Source organism: Pseudonaja textilis, chromosome 12, assembly GCF_049901715.1.
Source record: "Pseudonaja textilis isolate UNSWEBS1 chromosome 12, rPseTex1.2, whole genome shotgun sequence".
Lineage (NCBI taxonomy): Eukaryota > Metazoa > Chordata > Lepidosauria > Squamata > Elapidae > Pseudonaja > Pseudonaja textilis.
Genome location: NC_142001.1, coordinates 21,685,822 through 21,700,572, shown reverse-complemented (window position 1 = coordinate 21,700,572; position 14,751 = coordinate 21,685,822). Strand labels below are relative to the sequence as shown.

Genomic DNA, 14,751 nt, shown 5'->3' with positions numbered 1-14,751 from the left:
GCCTCTCATGTCGGGTTGCTCCCGCTGCCTGCCTCCTCTCCTGAGCCCAGAAGGTTCTGCCCAGAAGTTGATGTGCCATTTCCTCTCCTCCACCCTCTGCAGTCTTCAGGGAATACCAGGAGGGGATCTGCATCTTCATGGCATCCTGGTTCCTTTTGGCAGGCCCCTAGCAGCCTCACAGCTTCTGCCCCAGAACCCTTCCTGGGCTTGACCTTCTAGGAGATGTGCAACTTTTGAAATCAGTTCACAAGGCCATGGCTTTTACCCAAAGAAGACACCGAGGCTGCTCTTCCCCCTTAATTCTCCTGGGGCTTCCTGAATAGGGTTGTCATTCCTACTCTCCCTGCTCCGTCCACTGCCAGACAGGCAGGAGACTCCAGAGTCCCTGAAAATGCTCTAAAGAGCAACTGCTTTCCTGCAGCCAGTGACAGGCAAGACTCCATCTTGGCCTTGGTGGTCTTGGCGTGATGAGCCTGCCTCCTTCCTAAATCTCTTATTTCTGTCTTAGAGACTGTGGCCGGCAATACTCTTTTCTGTCCTTCCAAAGGGGCCAGGTGGGTGGGGAGAAGAAAGCAGGTTGAGACACAAAGGAAGCAAAACCCTGTGGCCCGAGGCCAAGAACCCAGCCCAGCAGCTGCTCACTCCTGTAACCATTGCACCATATATCCAGCCCCATGGACCTTGTTCTCTCTGCAGTCACCATTCTCATCGCCCTTTCCCAAGGCAAAGGCACCGTTTCCTTTATCGTAGATTGAAAGCAAACAGAAACTGCAGTAGGATTCTCAGCCAGCCAAGGTGGGTAGGAAGCAGGAGTAGCCTTCAGAGCAGCCCTCCTGCCCACCACTGCATATGTGATTCAGACACAAACAGCAGAGAAACGCAGCATGTGGCCTCTCTGAACGCGTGTGTGTGCGTGTGTGTGTGTGTGTGTCTTTAGCCAAGCCAAGGAAGCCTTCCTTTTCTACCGTGGCTGCTGCTAGTCTCCTGGGCTTCTTAATGACTCAGCCCAGAGGAAGACTTGGGGAGATTGGTTTGCATTTGTCTTCAGAAAAAGGCCCCGGGCCCTTGAGCAGAGGCAAATTGTGCTCCCCGGCCAGGAGGCATCTTGATAGAGCTGGGCAGTGTCCTGATGCATCCTTTCTAAATATTTATGGGATGGTCACTTTCAGAATGCTGTGCACAATTTCTGGTCTTCCCATATTAAAAGGTACCTTGAAGGAGTGAAATAATACAGAAAAGGCTGATCCTAATGATCAGGAGATGGATGCTGTGCAGTATGTAAAGGATCTAAACTTGCATCTAATGTGGGTCAACCAAATTGAAGGAAAGCATTTTCTCTAAAATAACAGGCCTCACAGAAATCATCTCATGACACAGGAATGGGGTAGAAGATTTGAACTTGACTAGAGGGACGTTTATCTTCAAGCATAACATTCATGGGATCTGTTACCGGAAGGCATAGGCAGTGGTGGCCAGGATTTTTTAATGAGATTGGAGAAATCATGGAGGTGGAACACTCAAGTCCTGATGGCACCATACTTCCTTAAGAGGCACAAGCACTGCCTAATTCTGAAGACCATGATAGTAATAAAGGGGTGATGAGATCTGATAATTCTACAGATCAGTTTTCACAGCTCAGGTCCTCCAGTGGGTCTTCCAGTGGGAACCAAAGGCCCAATCCTGCAAAGCTCTCCTAAGATGTTATGCTACATGGAATCAGCTTCCAGCTCTTTCTGACATCATCCGTCCCTTAACACAGGGTGCTTCTTTCATCTCTTCCGTGCAACACTGAGCATTCTGAAGACACAGAGAGAGGCTGGTGATGGGCTAAAGGTTGTTCTTTACCAGGATTTTTCCCCCTTCACCCTAGCCTGAGTATCATAGGAATGTCTCAGAAGAAGATGCACCAGAGTGAGCCTGCTGTGATAGATGCAAGCTTCAGAATTGCACAGAGATCTTAATCAGATAGGAGACTTACTAGACTACCAGTTCTTCCCCAACTGCCTATGGTTTGGCACATGGACAGCTCCATTTTCCAATTCAGATTTTCAGCTTTTGACTGTCTAGATGTTTTGTATTTTGTCCAGAGAGCCAGCTTTGAGAGAAAAACAGAAGAACTTGAACTTGAGACATTGTCTGTGGTCAGAAGAAGCTTGGGGGAAGGGGATGGACTCCCCTTAACCAGCCAAAGCTTCAGTAGCTTCTGCTCCAGGCCAGTTCTGCAGAAGAGTCTTCGTATCCGTTCCAAAATGGGAGGAGGCTTCTTTGAGCATTGATCTCCATCTAAATCAACACACACACACACACACACACACACACACACACACAATTTATAGTCGGATTCCAATTCCCCACTGGGAACCAGTAGGGCCGATGGCTGGAGATCTCTGTCTCTTAAGGAATTTGAACTCTGGATAGAGAAATGCAGCCTCCAGGTCGATTCTCTGGCTCTCCCGGTTAGCAGGCAGAGGCAAACGACACACCGGAGATTCGAGTCCGGCGTCGGATCGCGTGCAGACGAGAGCCAACCTGGCAGGACAGCGGTGTACTACCGCCGCTTCACCGCCGATCCCTATCCCCATCTCGCCATGGCGCCAGCAGCTCCCTCGGGGTTCAAAGGCTCAACAACAGCGGCGATTTGCTCCGGCGGAAAATGGTCAGCAGCAATTTCTTCCCACTGGCCCCTCCCCGCCGGAGGCCTCCTTCGAGGTCAGCCTTTTTTGCCCGCTCCGTCGGCCGGTCAGCAGCTCCCCCCCGCGGGGCTGAGCGGGTCCCCTTATAGGCGACTCGAGGATGGCGCAAGAAAGCAATGCGGGGGGGGGGGGGGCTCTGCAGCCCAACCTCGCCTCCCCGATCCGACGCCGCTTCTTACCTTTGGGCGCAGCAGGCCAGACAAAGAGCTGCCAAAGCAGAGACGAATCCACTCAGCCTGCGTGCCTGAAATCTCCACATTTCCACCTCCAGGACCATGGAAGGGAAGGAAGGGGGAGGGCGGAAGGGGTGGAAGGGAGCCGCGCTCGTCGTCCTCCTCGGCGCGCAGGAAGGGCCGATGCCCGCGACCGATATCCTGGGTGCCCGATGTCGGGGTGCTGTGGCGGCTGCTTTTTAATCACATGAAGCATTTAAACATTGGGGAGGAAGGAAAGGGGAAACCGGGAGGGGAAGGGCGCACGGGAGGGTCCCTCAGCGCCGGCCCGACACTCCACTTCTGGCCCCCAGCAGCGGCAATTGCGGCAACAGCAGCATCCTCGGTTGCGCGAGCGAGCGAGCGAGCGAGCAAGCTCTCCTTTGGCGGCGGCGGCGGAGGAGGTCCCTCGGGAGCGAGCAGAGAGAAACGCTCGCGAACGGCCTCAGTGAAACGTAGACTCCGTTCTCGCGGGCGGCGGCGACCGGGAGGGAGGGAGGGAGAGTGGGCGGGGGACCGCGGAAAAGAGCCTTCAGACGAGCGACCGCGCTGCCTACTGGGCGCCACTGCTGCCCCCGGCCCTGCCGCTACGCCGCCATCCGGCCGTGCAGAGGTTCGCTCCAGCCTGCTCGCCTCCTTCGGGACCGGGGCGGCGGACCAAGAGGAGGCGAGGTCTACGCGAGAAGCCGGGCAGCGGCGAGGGACGAGCCGCGAGCCACGCGCCGTTTGGGCTCCCAGCAGCCCCCTCCCGCCCCTGCCAGGGTCCTCCTTCCCTATTTTTAGAAAGGGGCTGCCTGCGCATTCGGCTCGCTCCCAGAGCAGGAGATGAGGAAGGTGATTGGCACGGATGAACTGTAACGGGAGGGGCGGCAAGAAGCCAGCAAAAAGGGAAGGGAGGCGGGGGCGTTTCTAGGGAGAGAAGGAAACGCCGCCCCCGCATGCGGATGAACAGAAGATGGTTCCGCGGATTTTCCCAGACCCGCACCAACTCCGTCACGAGGAGGGGAGGGGGAGGAGGGGCAAAAGGAGCCAGGGACAAAGAGAGAGGGAGCCCAACTCCTTCCTTCGCTTGCTCTCCAACCGCTGAGCCCGACACGGCTCTTCTCGGGCTGAGGTCCTTCTTAGTCCCACTGGCAGCTTTGAGAATGCCGCCCGCACTTGGTTGCGTGTCTTAGGGACCATTCCTCACTCGAATGGCCGCTACCTATTTTCCCTCGATCTAGCCCGGGTCAAACCCTGTCGGCTTATCCAGTGGCGGCGGCAGCGGCAGCGGCGGGGGCACTAGCATTTCCTGCTTAAGTCGACCTAGGGCCCTAGTGTGTGGTTCGTTTCTGTCTCTTCCCCACCATCCCTACTCCCCACTTTTGAGGGAAGGCGGTCATGCAACCACCCGTCCTAATCAGGCATTGGTAGATTCCTGGAAGATGCGCTTGTATCTCAGCGAGCAAATCAAGAAATGCGGACCATTGGCCACTCACAAGCCAATCAGACACCCTCGGCAGTATTTCCCCATCACCACAGTGACGATAGTAGATGTGGTTAGTCAGCCAGGAGGACACCCTGCTAACAACCCCGCAAGATGCCACTCTTGATAGCATCAAGAGCTGAGTTAGAGTCAGGGTCAGTCAAGAGGAGAAGCCCTTGTAAGTGCTCCTCTCCCTCCAGCTAGCCACCTGCGAGGGAAAGGGGCTCCTGCCCTTCAATGAGAACAGGAGAAGGGTTGTGATACTCACTTCCCGCCGGTGGCCCAACTGGCGTGGCTCCAGAGGCAAGGCAGGGCATGCTGAGCCAAGAAGAGTCCCCATTTCCAGGGAGAACAGCGGCTGGGTTCCTTCTTCCATGCGATTTTTACTTCAACGGATCTCCTTCCTGAGGTCTTGTTGGGCATTGCCCTGCTCCCTACAGGAATTCCAGGAGGACCAGACAATCTGAGTGGTACTTGGCATCTCCAACCAAAAGTCTTCACTATTAAGTATAAATTGGATGCATTTTCATTTCAGTTAGAATAGAATAGAATACCTTTATTGTCACTGCATTCCACGAATACAATGAAATTTGTCTGAACATGTTTTCTAATATTTTTTCCTATTTCCATTCTAAAACAGACCAGTCCTGACCTCCTCCCCCTGAGGCAAGGACTGGCAAACTGATGCCACAATACTCCCTTTCAACCTATACCCATAAGTAGGAGGAGGGACTGAAGCTCATGTAGGCTGCCCTCCTGCACGGCATTCTATGGCAAGCCCACCAGCTGGGCTTCTCCAGGCCACCCTCCCATACTACGTGCCCTTCAGATAAATGGGGAGGAATCCACAGGAAATGGTGGACCAGATACAGAAAGGAGACTACCTCTGAACAGTCATCCTTTTAAGTGTGTGTGTGTGCGCGCGCGTGCGCGCGCACGCACACACACACACACACAAATAGGCATACATATGTATGTACAATTGTATGTTTCTACAGGCCAGGAAACAGAGAAGAAACCTATCTGCCTGGCACAGTGATGTTGGAAGTCCCCGTTCCTGAACTTATTTAATTATCCAGGAAAAGCCTCTTTGTTCTGAAGAAACGGTGGTGTTTCTTGGCAAGAGTTGCCCCTTAGAGAAGGCCCATGTTCTTTCAGCTCTCCTTAAGTCAGAAAGGGAAGAATCCCAGGATTGAAGATTTTGCTGTTGAGAGAAGACCCTCCCTGACTGCGGCTCAATTAAACATTTTTCTCCAGTCTCTTTTTTTCTTTCTATTTTCCATTTACCTGTTCTGTAATCACACTTGGCCAAATAAAGTATCCTATCCTATCCTATCCTATCCTATCCTATCCTATCCTATCCTACCCTACCCTACCCTATCCTTCTCTTTCCTTTCTTCCAAGATTACATCAGGATACTTTCACACTAATTCAAATTATATCTATGTCTTCTGTGACTTCTCACTAAGCTCTAATGTCCATGAAAACTCTTGATGTCTGCATCTCATTTCTGTCAGCTATACTGTCTTTGAGGTGTGATCAGTGAATATAAGTAAATAATTTGGTTTACTGGGCCACTGGTTCCTGTTTAGTTCATCCCTGTTGCCACTCAGGGACCAAGTCATCTTGATGTAGATGTTTTCTTACAAGGGCACTGAGCATTTCACAAATGTGGGGGGAGGCATCTCAAAAGTTTGATGGTTCCCTTCCATATGCGTGGGGAGGTTACCATGATCAGCACTGCCTTGCCTTGCTGAACTGGAGGGAGGATGAAGTGGGGCGGGGGGACCCATCTCTTTCCTTCTCCTGTTCTGAAGCCAACTTAGGACTGAGACCACTTGGCCCTCAGAGCTGGGCAAATCCTGCCCTCAGACCTTCTCTGCCAGTTTGGGGATGGGAGGAGTGTATATTACCAAGTGGCCAGGGAGAGCCTTTCCCTGCCTTCCCTCTTTCAAGCTGGGAGTGCCTTAATTTTATCCCCAGAAAAGTTCTCTTTTCTGGCATGGGCTCAACTGTCTAAAATTGTGTTCTTTCCTTTCCAGAAATAGCTGTGCACCCATCTACCTGGAAACAGGGTGAGTGGAGGCGTCTCCTCAGATGCCCCCCAAATACATGCAGGCTTTGTCAGATCATGCTGCATTGTTGCTTTTTCTGCATTCTTATATTTTTATGAATGATTCTAATTTCCTGATCTGGAATATTAAGGGATTCACTCTCCCTTAATACACAGCTCTATTTCCCCTGTTTGTTTCCAATAAACCAATGGCTCTTTCTAGGCCTTTGTCTGTGTTTTTTGAGGCATCGTATTTTCTAAAGCACATTCCCCACTGGAAGATCCTGCAAGTATATATTTGTTCAATTTATATGAAAACCTCTAAACACCACTAGCATTAGGACATGCTGCCTGCATATCACTCCAGAGGAGGTAGCCAGGGCATGAGTAGGGCACCTGGGACCCATGTTAGTGAACCCACCCACCTATGGGCAAAAGTTCAGACATCACGTGCCAAGTTCCCATGCCAAAAATGTGAGGGAGAGGAAGGTAACAGGCAGCCAGCAGCCACCCCAGCTGGGAAAAGAGGCAGGCCTGTCAGAGCTTGGCTGCTCTTACCTGGTCCTCCTTCGGTTGCTTCCTTTTTCTTTTGATGTTCCTCTTCCAGGACAGTTTCAGTTGTACAGCCAGGTTTGTGGAAGGCATGAGACAAAGTACTCCCAAATTCCAAGGTCCGTTGCCTCTCCTCGTCTTTTTCAGTTAAAGAAATAATAAACAGCTACCGCTCTGCCTGATCCTTCTGAATCTGCTTGTTGTGCCTCTAAAATCATCCCGCTGGCAGTGAATACCACAGAATTAGGCTACAAACTGGGTATAAGAAAAGAAACTTTTGCAAGTCCCAAATATCTAAGTATAGTATATAAAATCATACATTGCAATGTCCTACCTGTCAATGAATACTTCAGCTTCAACCATAACAACACAAGAGCAAACAATAGATACAAACTCAAGGTTAATTGCACCAAACTTGATTGCAGGAAATACGACTTCAGCAACAGAGTGGTCAGTGACTGGAATACTCTACCTGACTCTGTAATTTATTTCCCAAACCCCAAAAACTTTAACCTTAGACTGTCTACTATTGACTTCACCCCTTTCCTAAGAGGTCTGTAGGGGGCGGGCATAAGCGCATCAACGTGCCTACTGTCCCTGTCCTATTGTTTCTTTTTTATTTTTTTATTTTCCTTATATGTATCCATGTATTCATAACTATGTTTTTACTTATAACTATTATCTTGTAAGCAATTGACAAATAAAAATAAATAAAATAAATAAAAATTTCCATCCATTTTACTCCAAGGGATAACTTCAAATTTTAATACAGTGAAAGAGGAAGAGAAATATCTTTGTCACCCTGTTCTCTGTGCCGTGCTAGGTGTGATGGACTCCATTCTGTGTCTGCATTCATTCAAAAGCAAACTCTTCCCTGTTGTGGAAGTCTCTCCCCATAAAGGAGCCCCTGATACTGTGCTGTCCAGACAGTTTAGAGTTAATGGGATTTGGGTTAGTTAGTTAGTTAGGAATTGAGAGCTGTCCCCTTAAGGGAATGCATCACGGTAAATGTAGTTAACGTATCCTGGGAAATGTAGTTCATGTCATGTGGCCGCATCTATAACCCTGATTGGTCACTGAATTTACCCTTGGTGGGTTGGGGGAGGTTTCTTCACTCTTGCCTGAACACACAGCCTCGTGGTAGCAGCTACCCCCGCCTCTATTACTATGGGATGAAATATGGAATAGAAAGATTACTATCATTTTACACTACGATTTCAACTACGCAAAGAATTGGACATTAGATGCATCTCGACATAACCCCCCAAAGCCAGTGGTGGGTTTCAATTGCACGGCAGTGTGCAACAACACATTATTCCCTTGTTCGTGTCATCAGATCTGCTTAGCCAACATCTACCCAGATGGATGCCCAGAAGAAGCAGTGAAGATGTATGTATTACTGGATCCTCAGAGCGATTGCTCACTAGCCAGGTCTGCATTCTTCAACCTCTTTGATGTTCAGAAGGAAGAAGTGCACTTCACGATATCAACGTGCACCGCACCGAGACGCACGGCTGGGAGGGAAGCTACTGGCCTCTGTATAGAGTCATTAGATGGAAGTTCCCAGTTCCTACTGCCGCCCATGTTGGAATGGAATGGGATATCTGATGACCACAGCCACATTGCAACACCACAGGTAGCTAGCAACATACCTCGCCTGAAGCATATGGCTCATCTATTTCCCACCCTAGATCCTGAAGCCAAGATTTTACTCTTGCTGACGCCTGAGTGCACACTGAAGTAGTCAGAGGCCCGAGATACTCACCCTTTGCCTTCAAGACAGACCTGGGTTGGGGAATCTCAGGACTTGTCAGTGTTGATCGAATGCAGGCCCCAACCCAGGCAGATGCCTTAGCATCATCCATTCCGACAGCCTTCCAACGCCCTTTAGCACCATCGAAAACAAGAATGCCATTCCATCCTAAGAGGCCGCCGGCGACCAGTACACTTTTGCTAGGACACCCTAAACAGCCGCCAGCAACCACCAGACTTCCACTAAGATGCTCTACACGGGCATATGCCTCCGCAACACCCTTTCCAACAGCTTCCCAACGCCCTTTGACACCGTGGAAGCAAGAGTACCGCTCCAACCCTAAAAGGCCACCAGAAGCGACCACCAGATTTTAACCATTGGCACCAAGAGTACCTGTCCACCCTAAAAGGCCGCCAGAGGTGACCACCAGACTTGCATCAAGAAGCTCTACACCTGACAGGTCACCGACCTAGTATTGCTGCGGAGAAAGGCTGAACTTGAAGATTGAACCTCAAGCTTTGCGCGCTTTGCTTTGTTTGATGCTTTACTATTTACTGTTTCTCTTAGTTATATAGCTAACTGTTTATTTAGTTATATCATTATCTGCTATTCAGTTAGTATTTCTCTTTACTGCTTATCTTAGTTATATAGTTAATTCCTATTTTCTTAGTAGTGTGCTGTCTAGACAGTTTAGAGTTAATGGGATTTGGGTTAGTTAGTTTGGAATTGAGAGCTGTCTCCTTAAGGGAATGCATCATGGTAAATGTAGTTAAGGTATCCTGGGTAATGTAGTTCATGTCATGTGGCCGCATCTATAACCCTGATTGGTCACTGAATTTACCCTTGGTGGGTTGGGGGAGGTTTCTTCACTCTTGCCTGAACACACAGCCTCGTGGTAGCAGCTACCCCCGCCTCTATTACTATGGGATGAAATATGGAATAGAAAGATTACTATCATTTTACACTACGATTTCAACTACGCAAAGAATTGGACATTAGATGCATCTCGACATAACCCCCCAAAGCCAGTGGTGGGTTTCAATTGCACGGCAGTGTGCAACAACACATTATTCCCTTGTTCGTGTCATCAGATCTGCTTAGCCAACATCTACCCAGATGGATGCCCAGAAGAAGCAGTGAAGATGTATGTATTACTGGATCCTCAGAGCGATTGCTCACTAGCCAGGTCTGCATTCTTCAACCTCTTTGATGTTCAGAAGGAAGAAGTGCACTTCACGATATCAACGTGCACCGCACCGAGACGCACGGCTGGGAGGGAAGCTACTGGCCTCTGTATAGAGTCATTAGATGGAAGTTCCCAGTTCCTACTGCCGCCCATGTTGGAATGGAATGGGATATCTGATGACCACAGCCACATTGCAACACCACAGGTAGCTAGCAACATACCTCGCCTGAAGCATATGGCTCATCTATTTCCCACCCTAGATCCTGAAGCCAAGATTTTACTCTTGCTGACGCCTGAGTGCACACTGAAGTAGTCAGAGGCCCGAGATACTCACCCTTTGCCTTCAAGACAGACCTGGGTTGGGGAATCTCAGGACTTGTCAGTGTTGATCGAATGCAGGCCCCAACCCAGGCAGATGCCTTAGCATCATCCATTCCGACAGCCTTCCAACGCCTTTAGCACCATCGAAAACAAGAATGCCATTCCATCCTAAGAGGCCGCCGGCGACCAGTACACTTTTGCTAGGACACCCTAAACAGCCGCCAGCAACCACCAGACTTCCACTAAGATGCTCTACACGGGCATATGCCTCCGCAACACCCTTTCCAACAGCTTCCCAACGCCCTTTGACACCGTGGAAGCAAGAGTACCGCTCCAACCCTAAAAGGCCACCAGAAGCGACCACCAGATTTTAACCATTGGCACCAAGAGTACCTGTCCACCCTAAAAGGCCGCCAGAGGTGACCACCAGACTTGCATCAAGAAGCTCTACACCTGACAGGTCACCGACCTAGTATTGCTGCGGAGAAAGGCTGAACTTGAAGATTGAACCTCAAGCTTTGCGCGCTTTGCTTTGTTTGATGCTTTACTATTTACTGTTTCTCTTAGTTATATAGCTAACTGTTTATTTAGTTATATCATTATCTGCTATTCAGTTAGTATTTCTCTTTACTGCTTATCTTAGTTATATAGTTAATTCCTATTTTCTTAGTAGTGTGCTGTCTAGACAGTTTAGAGTTAATGGGATTTGGGTTAGTTAGTTTGGAATTGAGAGCTGTCTCCTTAAGGGAATGCATCATGGTAAATGTAGTTAAGGTATCCTGGGTAATGTAGTTCATGTCATGTGGCCACATCTATAACCCTGATTGGTCACTGAATTTACCCTTGGTGGGTTGGGGGAGGTTTCTTCATTCTTGCCTGAACATACAGCCTTGTGGTAGCAGCTACCCCCTGCCTCCATTACTATGGGATGAAATATGGAATAGAAAGATGACTATCATTTTACACTACGATTTCAACTATGCAACTATGCAAAGAATTGGACATTAGATGTATCTCAACATAACTGTGAGTCACCTTGAGGATACCTAATATAATCCAATAAAAGAAACTTCGTATGGAAGAATTTGTAGAGTTATTCTATCTGTCTTTATAGTCAGCAAGTGAATCAAAAGACAGAATAGATACTGTTTTTAGTTCTACACTCCACATTCCACTTCACTCCAACCACAACCTTACCATAGATCAATACAAGGAGAAGCCGGTCTATTTTCAGTTCCTGGGATGCGCCAAATTGGCATTTTTATCCAAATGTATAACATGACTGCAAGATTCCTCTCATGGTCATAAAGTATATGGAAAGTTTGGGAGTTTTGTGTGGGTGGATGCCATCATACATCACCTTACACTACTTTTCCTTGAACCTTTTACCCCTTTAAATCCATTCATCTAATTTAGGGATATCCTTTTGGAACTCTTCAAAATCCCCTTTTCATTTTGTATCCTGAACCACCGAGCATCTTCAGCAAACAGGACAATCTCACAGCTCAACCATAATCCCAGTTTGTTATATGCAGGTTTAAAACTCTTGGTTCAAATACCAATCCATGAAGGAATTCCATTTTCCGATTCCTGTTTGTCTGTATGTGAAGGGCCAGGCTTGGTTCATGGAAATAGTGTCCCTGTGCTCAGTGTTTACATTTCCCATCTGGAATCTTCCATCCAATTCTGGCCATTGTATTTTACAAAGGATGCCAAGGAGCAAAATAGATGCCAAGCAGGGAAAGAGAATGATTAGGAACTGGTAACAAACAAGGCATGACAGGGAAGGAGACAGGCAGGCAAAGAAGAAAGTATCAGTATGCAGGGGTGACTCTCTCTTTGATCAGGACTTGGGAGCTTTAATGCCTCCTTCTGAGTCCAGGTTCATAACATTGCAATTCTTGTCTGATACTGTTGGGTTAGATACCTGCAATTGGACACCTGCTGCAATATCCCAAAACAGGGACAATATTTGAAACTATCCCAATCAATAATATCTTTGGGCATTGGCTGGGCTACTTTTTAATAATTTCTGGTAACATTAAATAATAAATTAGTCAGAATGCTTTGATTTCACTAGATTTTTGAATCAGGATGCTAGAAGCATCACATTTTGGAAAATATATTTTTAATATTGTGTGACTTTGTGGTTTGGAGGGTTCTTGGCAGAAAGTCCTGGTTTTTTCTATTCTGTAGGTATTTACTGATGTCAGACTCACTTGCTGATGCTATCTGTGATACAGGCTAGGGTGATGTCTGAATAGGTGGATACCTTTGGGAAGAGCCACAATTGCTCCGGAGCAGAATTTGGATTGAAAACTGGGGCTGCTGTATCTGTCCCTGGGTACCCATGTGCATACATTTTCTATAGGTTGGATCCACTGTCTCTCAGCCTCCTCCCAGTCCTTAGGGGCATTCAGTGTTTGGCAACTAGCCCTCCGGTTTAAAAGTTCCACCATGAAAACTGAACTAGTCCAAGTGCTTATCGAGACCTTATGCAGTGACATTTTTCTTCAATGCAAGTGTACATACGCGCCTATACACACTACACATGGAAGCCAGTGAAATCTATCCCTTTGGTGCAAGAGACAATCTGCTGAGTCTGAAGTATGTTCCTCTTTGCTACACAGACATTCATCTACATTAAACTGAGGAGGTTGACCCTTTGATACCCATCCCTGCTACATCAGAGTAGTATTAGTTAACATGCTTTGCAAAACCAAAAAACTCTGCTGCCTGAAGGGAATAAACTTTACCATGCGAGGAAGACATTCTGAGAGATTTGGGTCTGATGTTTTTCAATCTTCCTTTTATATCTTTCTTTCTTTTAAAACCTTTCGTCAGGATGAGCTAAATTCATGTTAGAGGAGAAGAACCTCTCTTCTGATTTCCAAAGAAAGGAGATGGTTACAGATGCAGAAGAAACAAAAAGCACTTCTGAGTACCTTTTCAATTAGATTATGAAATGTACTGCTCTTAAGAGAATCTGAATGAGTAAGTCTGAAACTCATAAGTTGCAAACAGAGAAGGCAGAAATCAGTCTCATCATTTAATTTTCATTGATATTCAAAGACCAATGCTGTAATATGTATGTACTTGCTTCATTTATTCCACCACACTCCTGTGGATTCCTGACCATTTGCGATAGAAATAGGAGGTTCCTCTTCTTCCCCACCTTGTGATTCTACCCGTGCTCAGCTCATTTTTCACACACATGATACAGCTCATACTATAGCAGTGAAAGGGCTGCTAAATACTTGTCCTCAGTCCCTTGGAGAACTACGTTTCTTCAAATAATGGTTGTTTTTCTTTTGGGGATGTGCTTTATTGTGCCTTTACAGGCAGCTAGAGGGCAGCAGAATCTCAACTACTATACCAAAGCTGCCCTCCTCTGAAGTCTGATTCAGTAGAAGGAGCTGAAAGAGTGAGTCCCTTCTTACCTCTTCTGCAGTCTGGCGAGAGGAAGAGAAGGAGGGCAGATCTTAGATGGAGCCTGGAAGAAACCAGCATTCTTTCAAGAAATTGGAAGAACTGGATGAAGCTTGAGAGGGATAAAAACACCATTAGGAATTGGAATGAGCAGCTTCCCACAGGGAATTGCATTGCCTTTGTGGACTGAGCTCAGAGCTAGAAGAACAGCATCCCAAAGGAAGGAGCTGGTGGTATCCTTGAGAAATGTTAGCAAGTGGGTGAGGTGCCTGGAAGGTGGCAGAAGGAACCCCACCCCACAGGAAGAGTACAACTCTGTTTTATGGACATTGTCTCCAGGCTGCTTACATTTTCCCTTCTGTTCTTTTGTCTACCGCTGAGGAGCCAACCTGAGCCTCTTCCTGTCTTTTTTCCTGAAGTTTAAGGAATGCTTCTTCTGCCCTTTTTGTTTTTCAACAGCTACTAAATATTTCCCTGAAAGCCACCTTCGTGCCTCCCTTGCTATATTAAAAGAAAAAGAAAAAGGGAGGGTGTTAAACAAATTGGACACCAGACAGTTTGGTTTGGATAGCTGGGACAGTTGTAGAGCAAACTGTAAGAAGCTATCATCACTCGGGTGGTGGACTAAGTAACTGTGTTGGTCATGTGTACAGAACACACTTGGTTTCAGTAAAACATATGAAGATTAGTGGAGCCAGAAAGGCAGCTGTAGAGCTCACAAACCCCCTTTGCACCCCATTTCTTGCCCCAAACCTCCAATATATGGGGAGAGGAGCGACTCTTGCAATTGCTCTGACACTTAGTTTATTCTGCATTCTGTAAGACTGCAACATGAATACTTTACTCATTTTGCACAGCCTCTTTAAGGCAGTTGTTGGTATCAGCAAATATTTAAAGTTCACTTAATTTTTTTTAAAAAAAAGGAATGAAGTGCTTAATCAGCTTGTATCACATTGAGGGGGGCGGGCAAGTATGCCAGGAAGCCTAGTGAGATGGTTGGAGAAAGAGAAGATTGGCTTGTGGTCCTGTTTTTCCTCTTTCTCCATATGGGCTCTTGAAAGTCCCAGGATGGCAAGCCTAGTGCCTG

At 47.6% G+C, this 14,751-nt stretch overlaps 1 protein-coding gene across 1 annotated transcript in view; it reads right to left on the bottom strand.

Moving 5' to 3' along the window:
• LOC113446750 (gamma-aminobutyric acid receptor subunit beta-4) overlaps nt 1-4,133 on the bottom strand; it is a 53,039-nt gene extending 48,906 nt beyond the window's left edge. Inside the window, exon 1 of the mRNA XM_026716533.2 lies at nt 2,873-4,133. Within this exon, the coding sequence (XP_026572318.2) occupies nt 2,873-2,970 (98 nt within the window). The 5' untranslated portion in view covers nt 2,971-4,133. The remainder of the gene's footprint in view (nt 1-2,872) is intronic.
• Between the last annotated feature and the right edge of the window lie 10,618 nt (nt 4,134-14,751).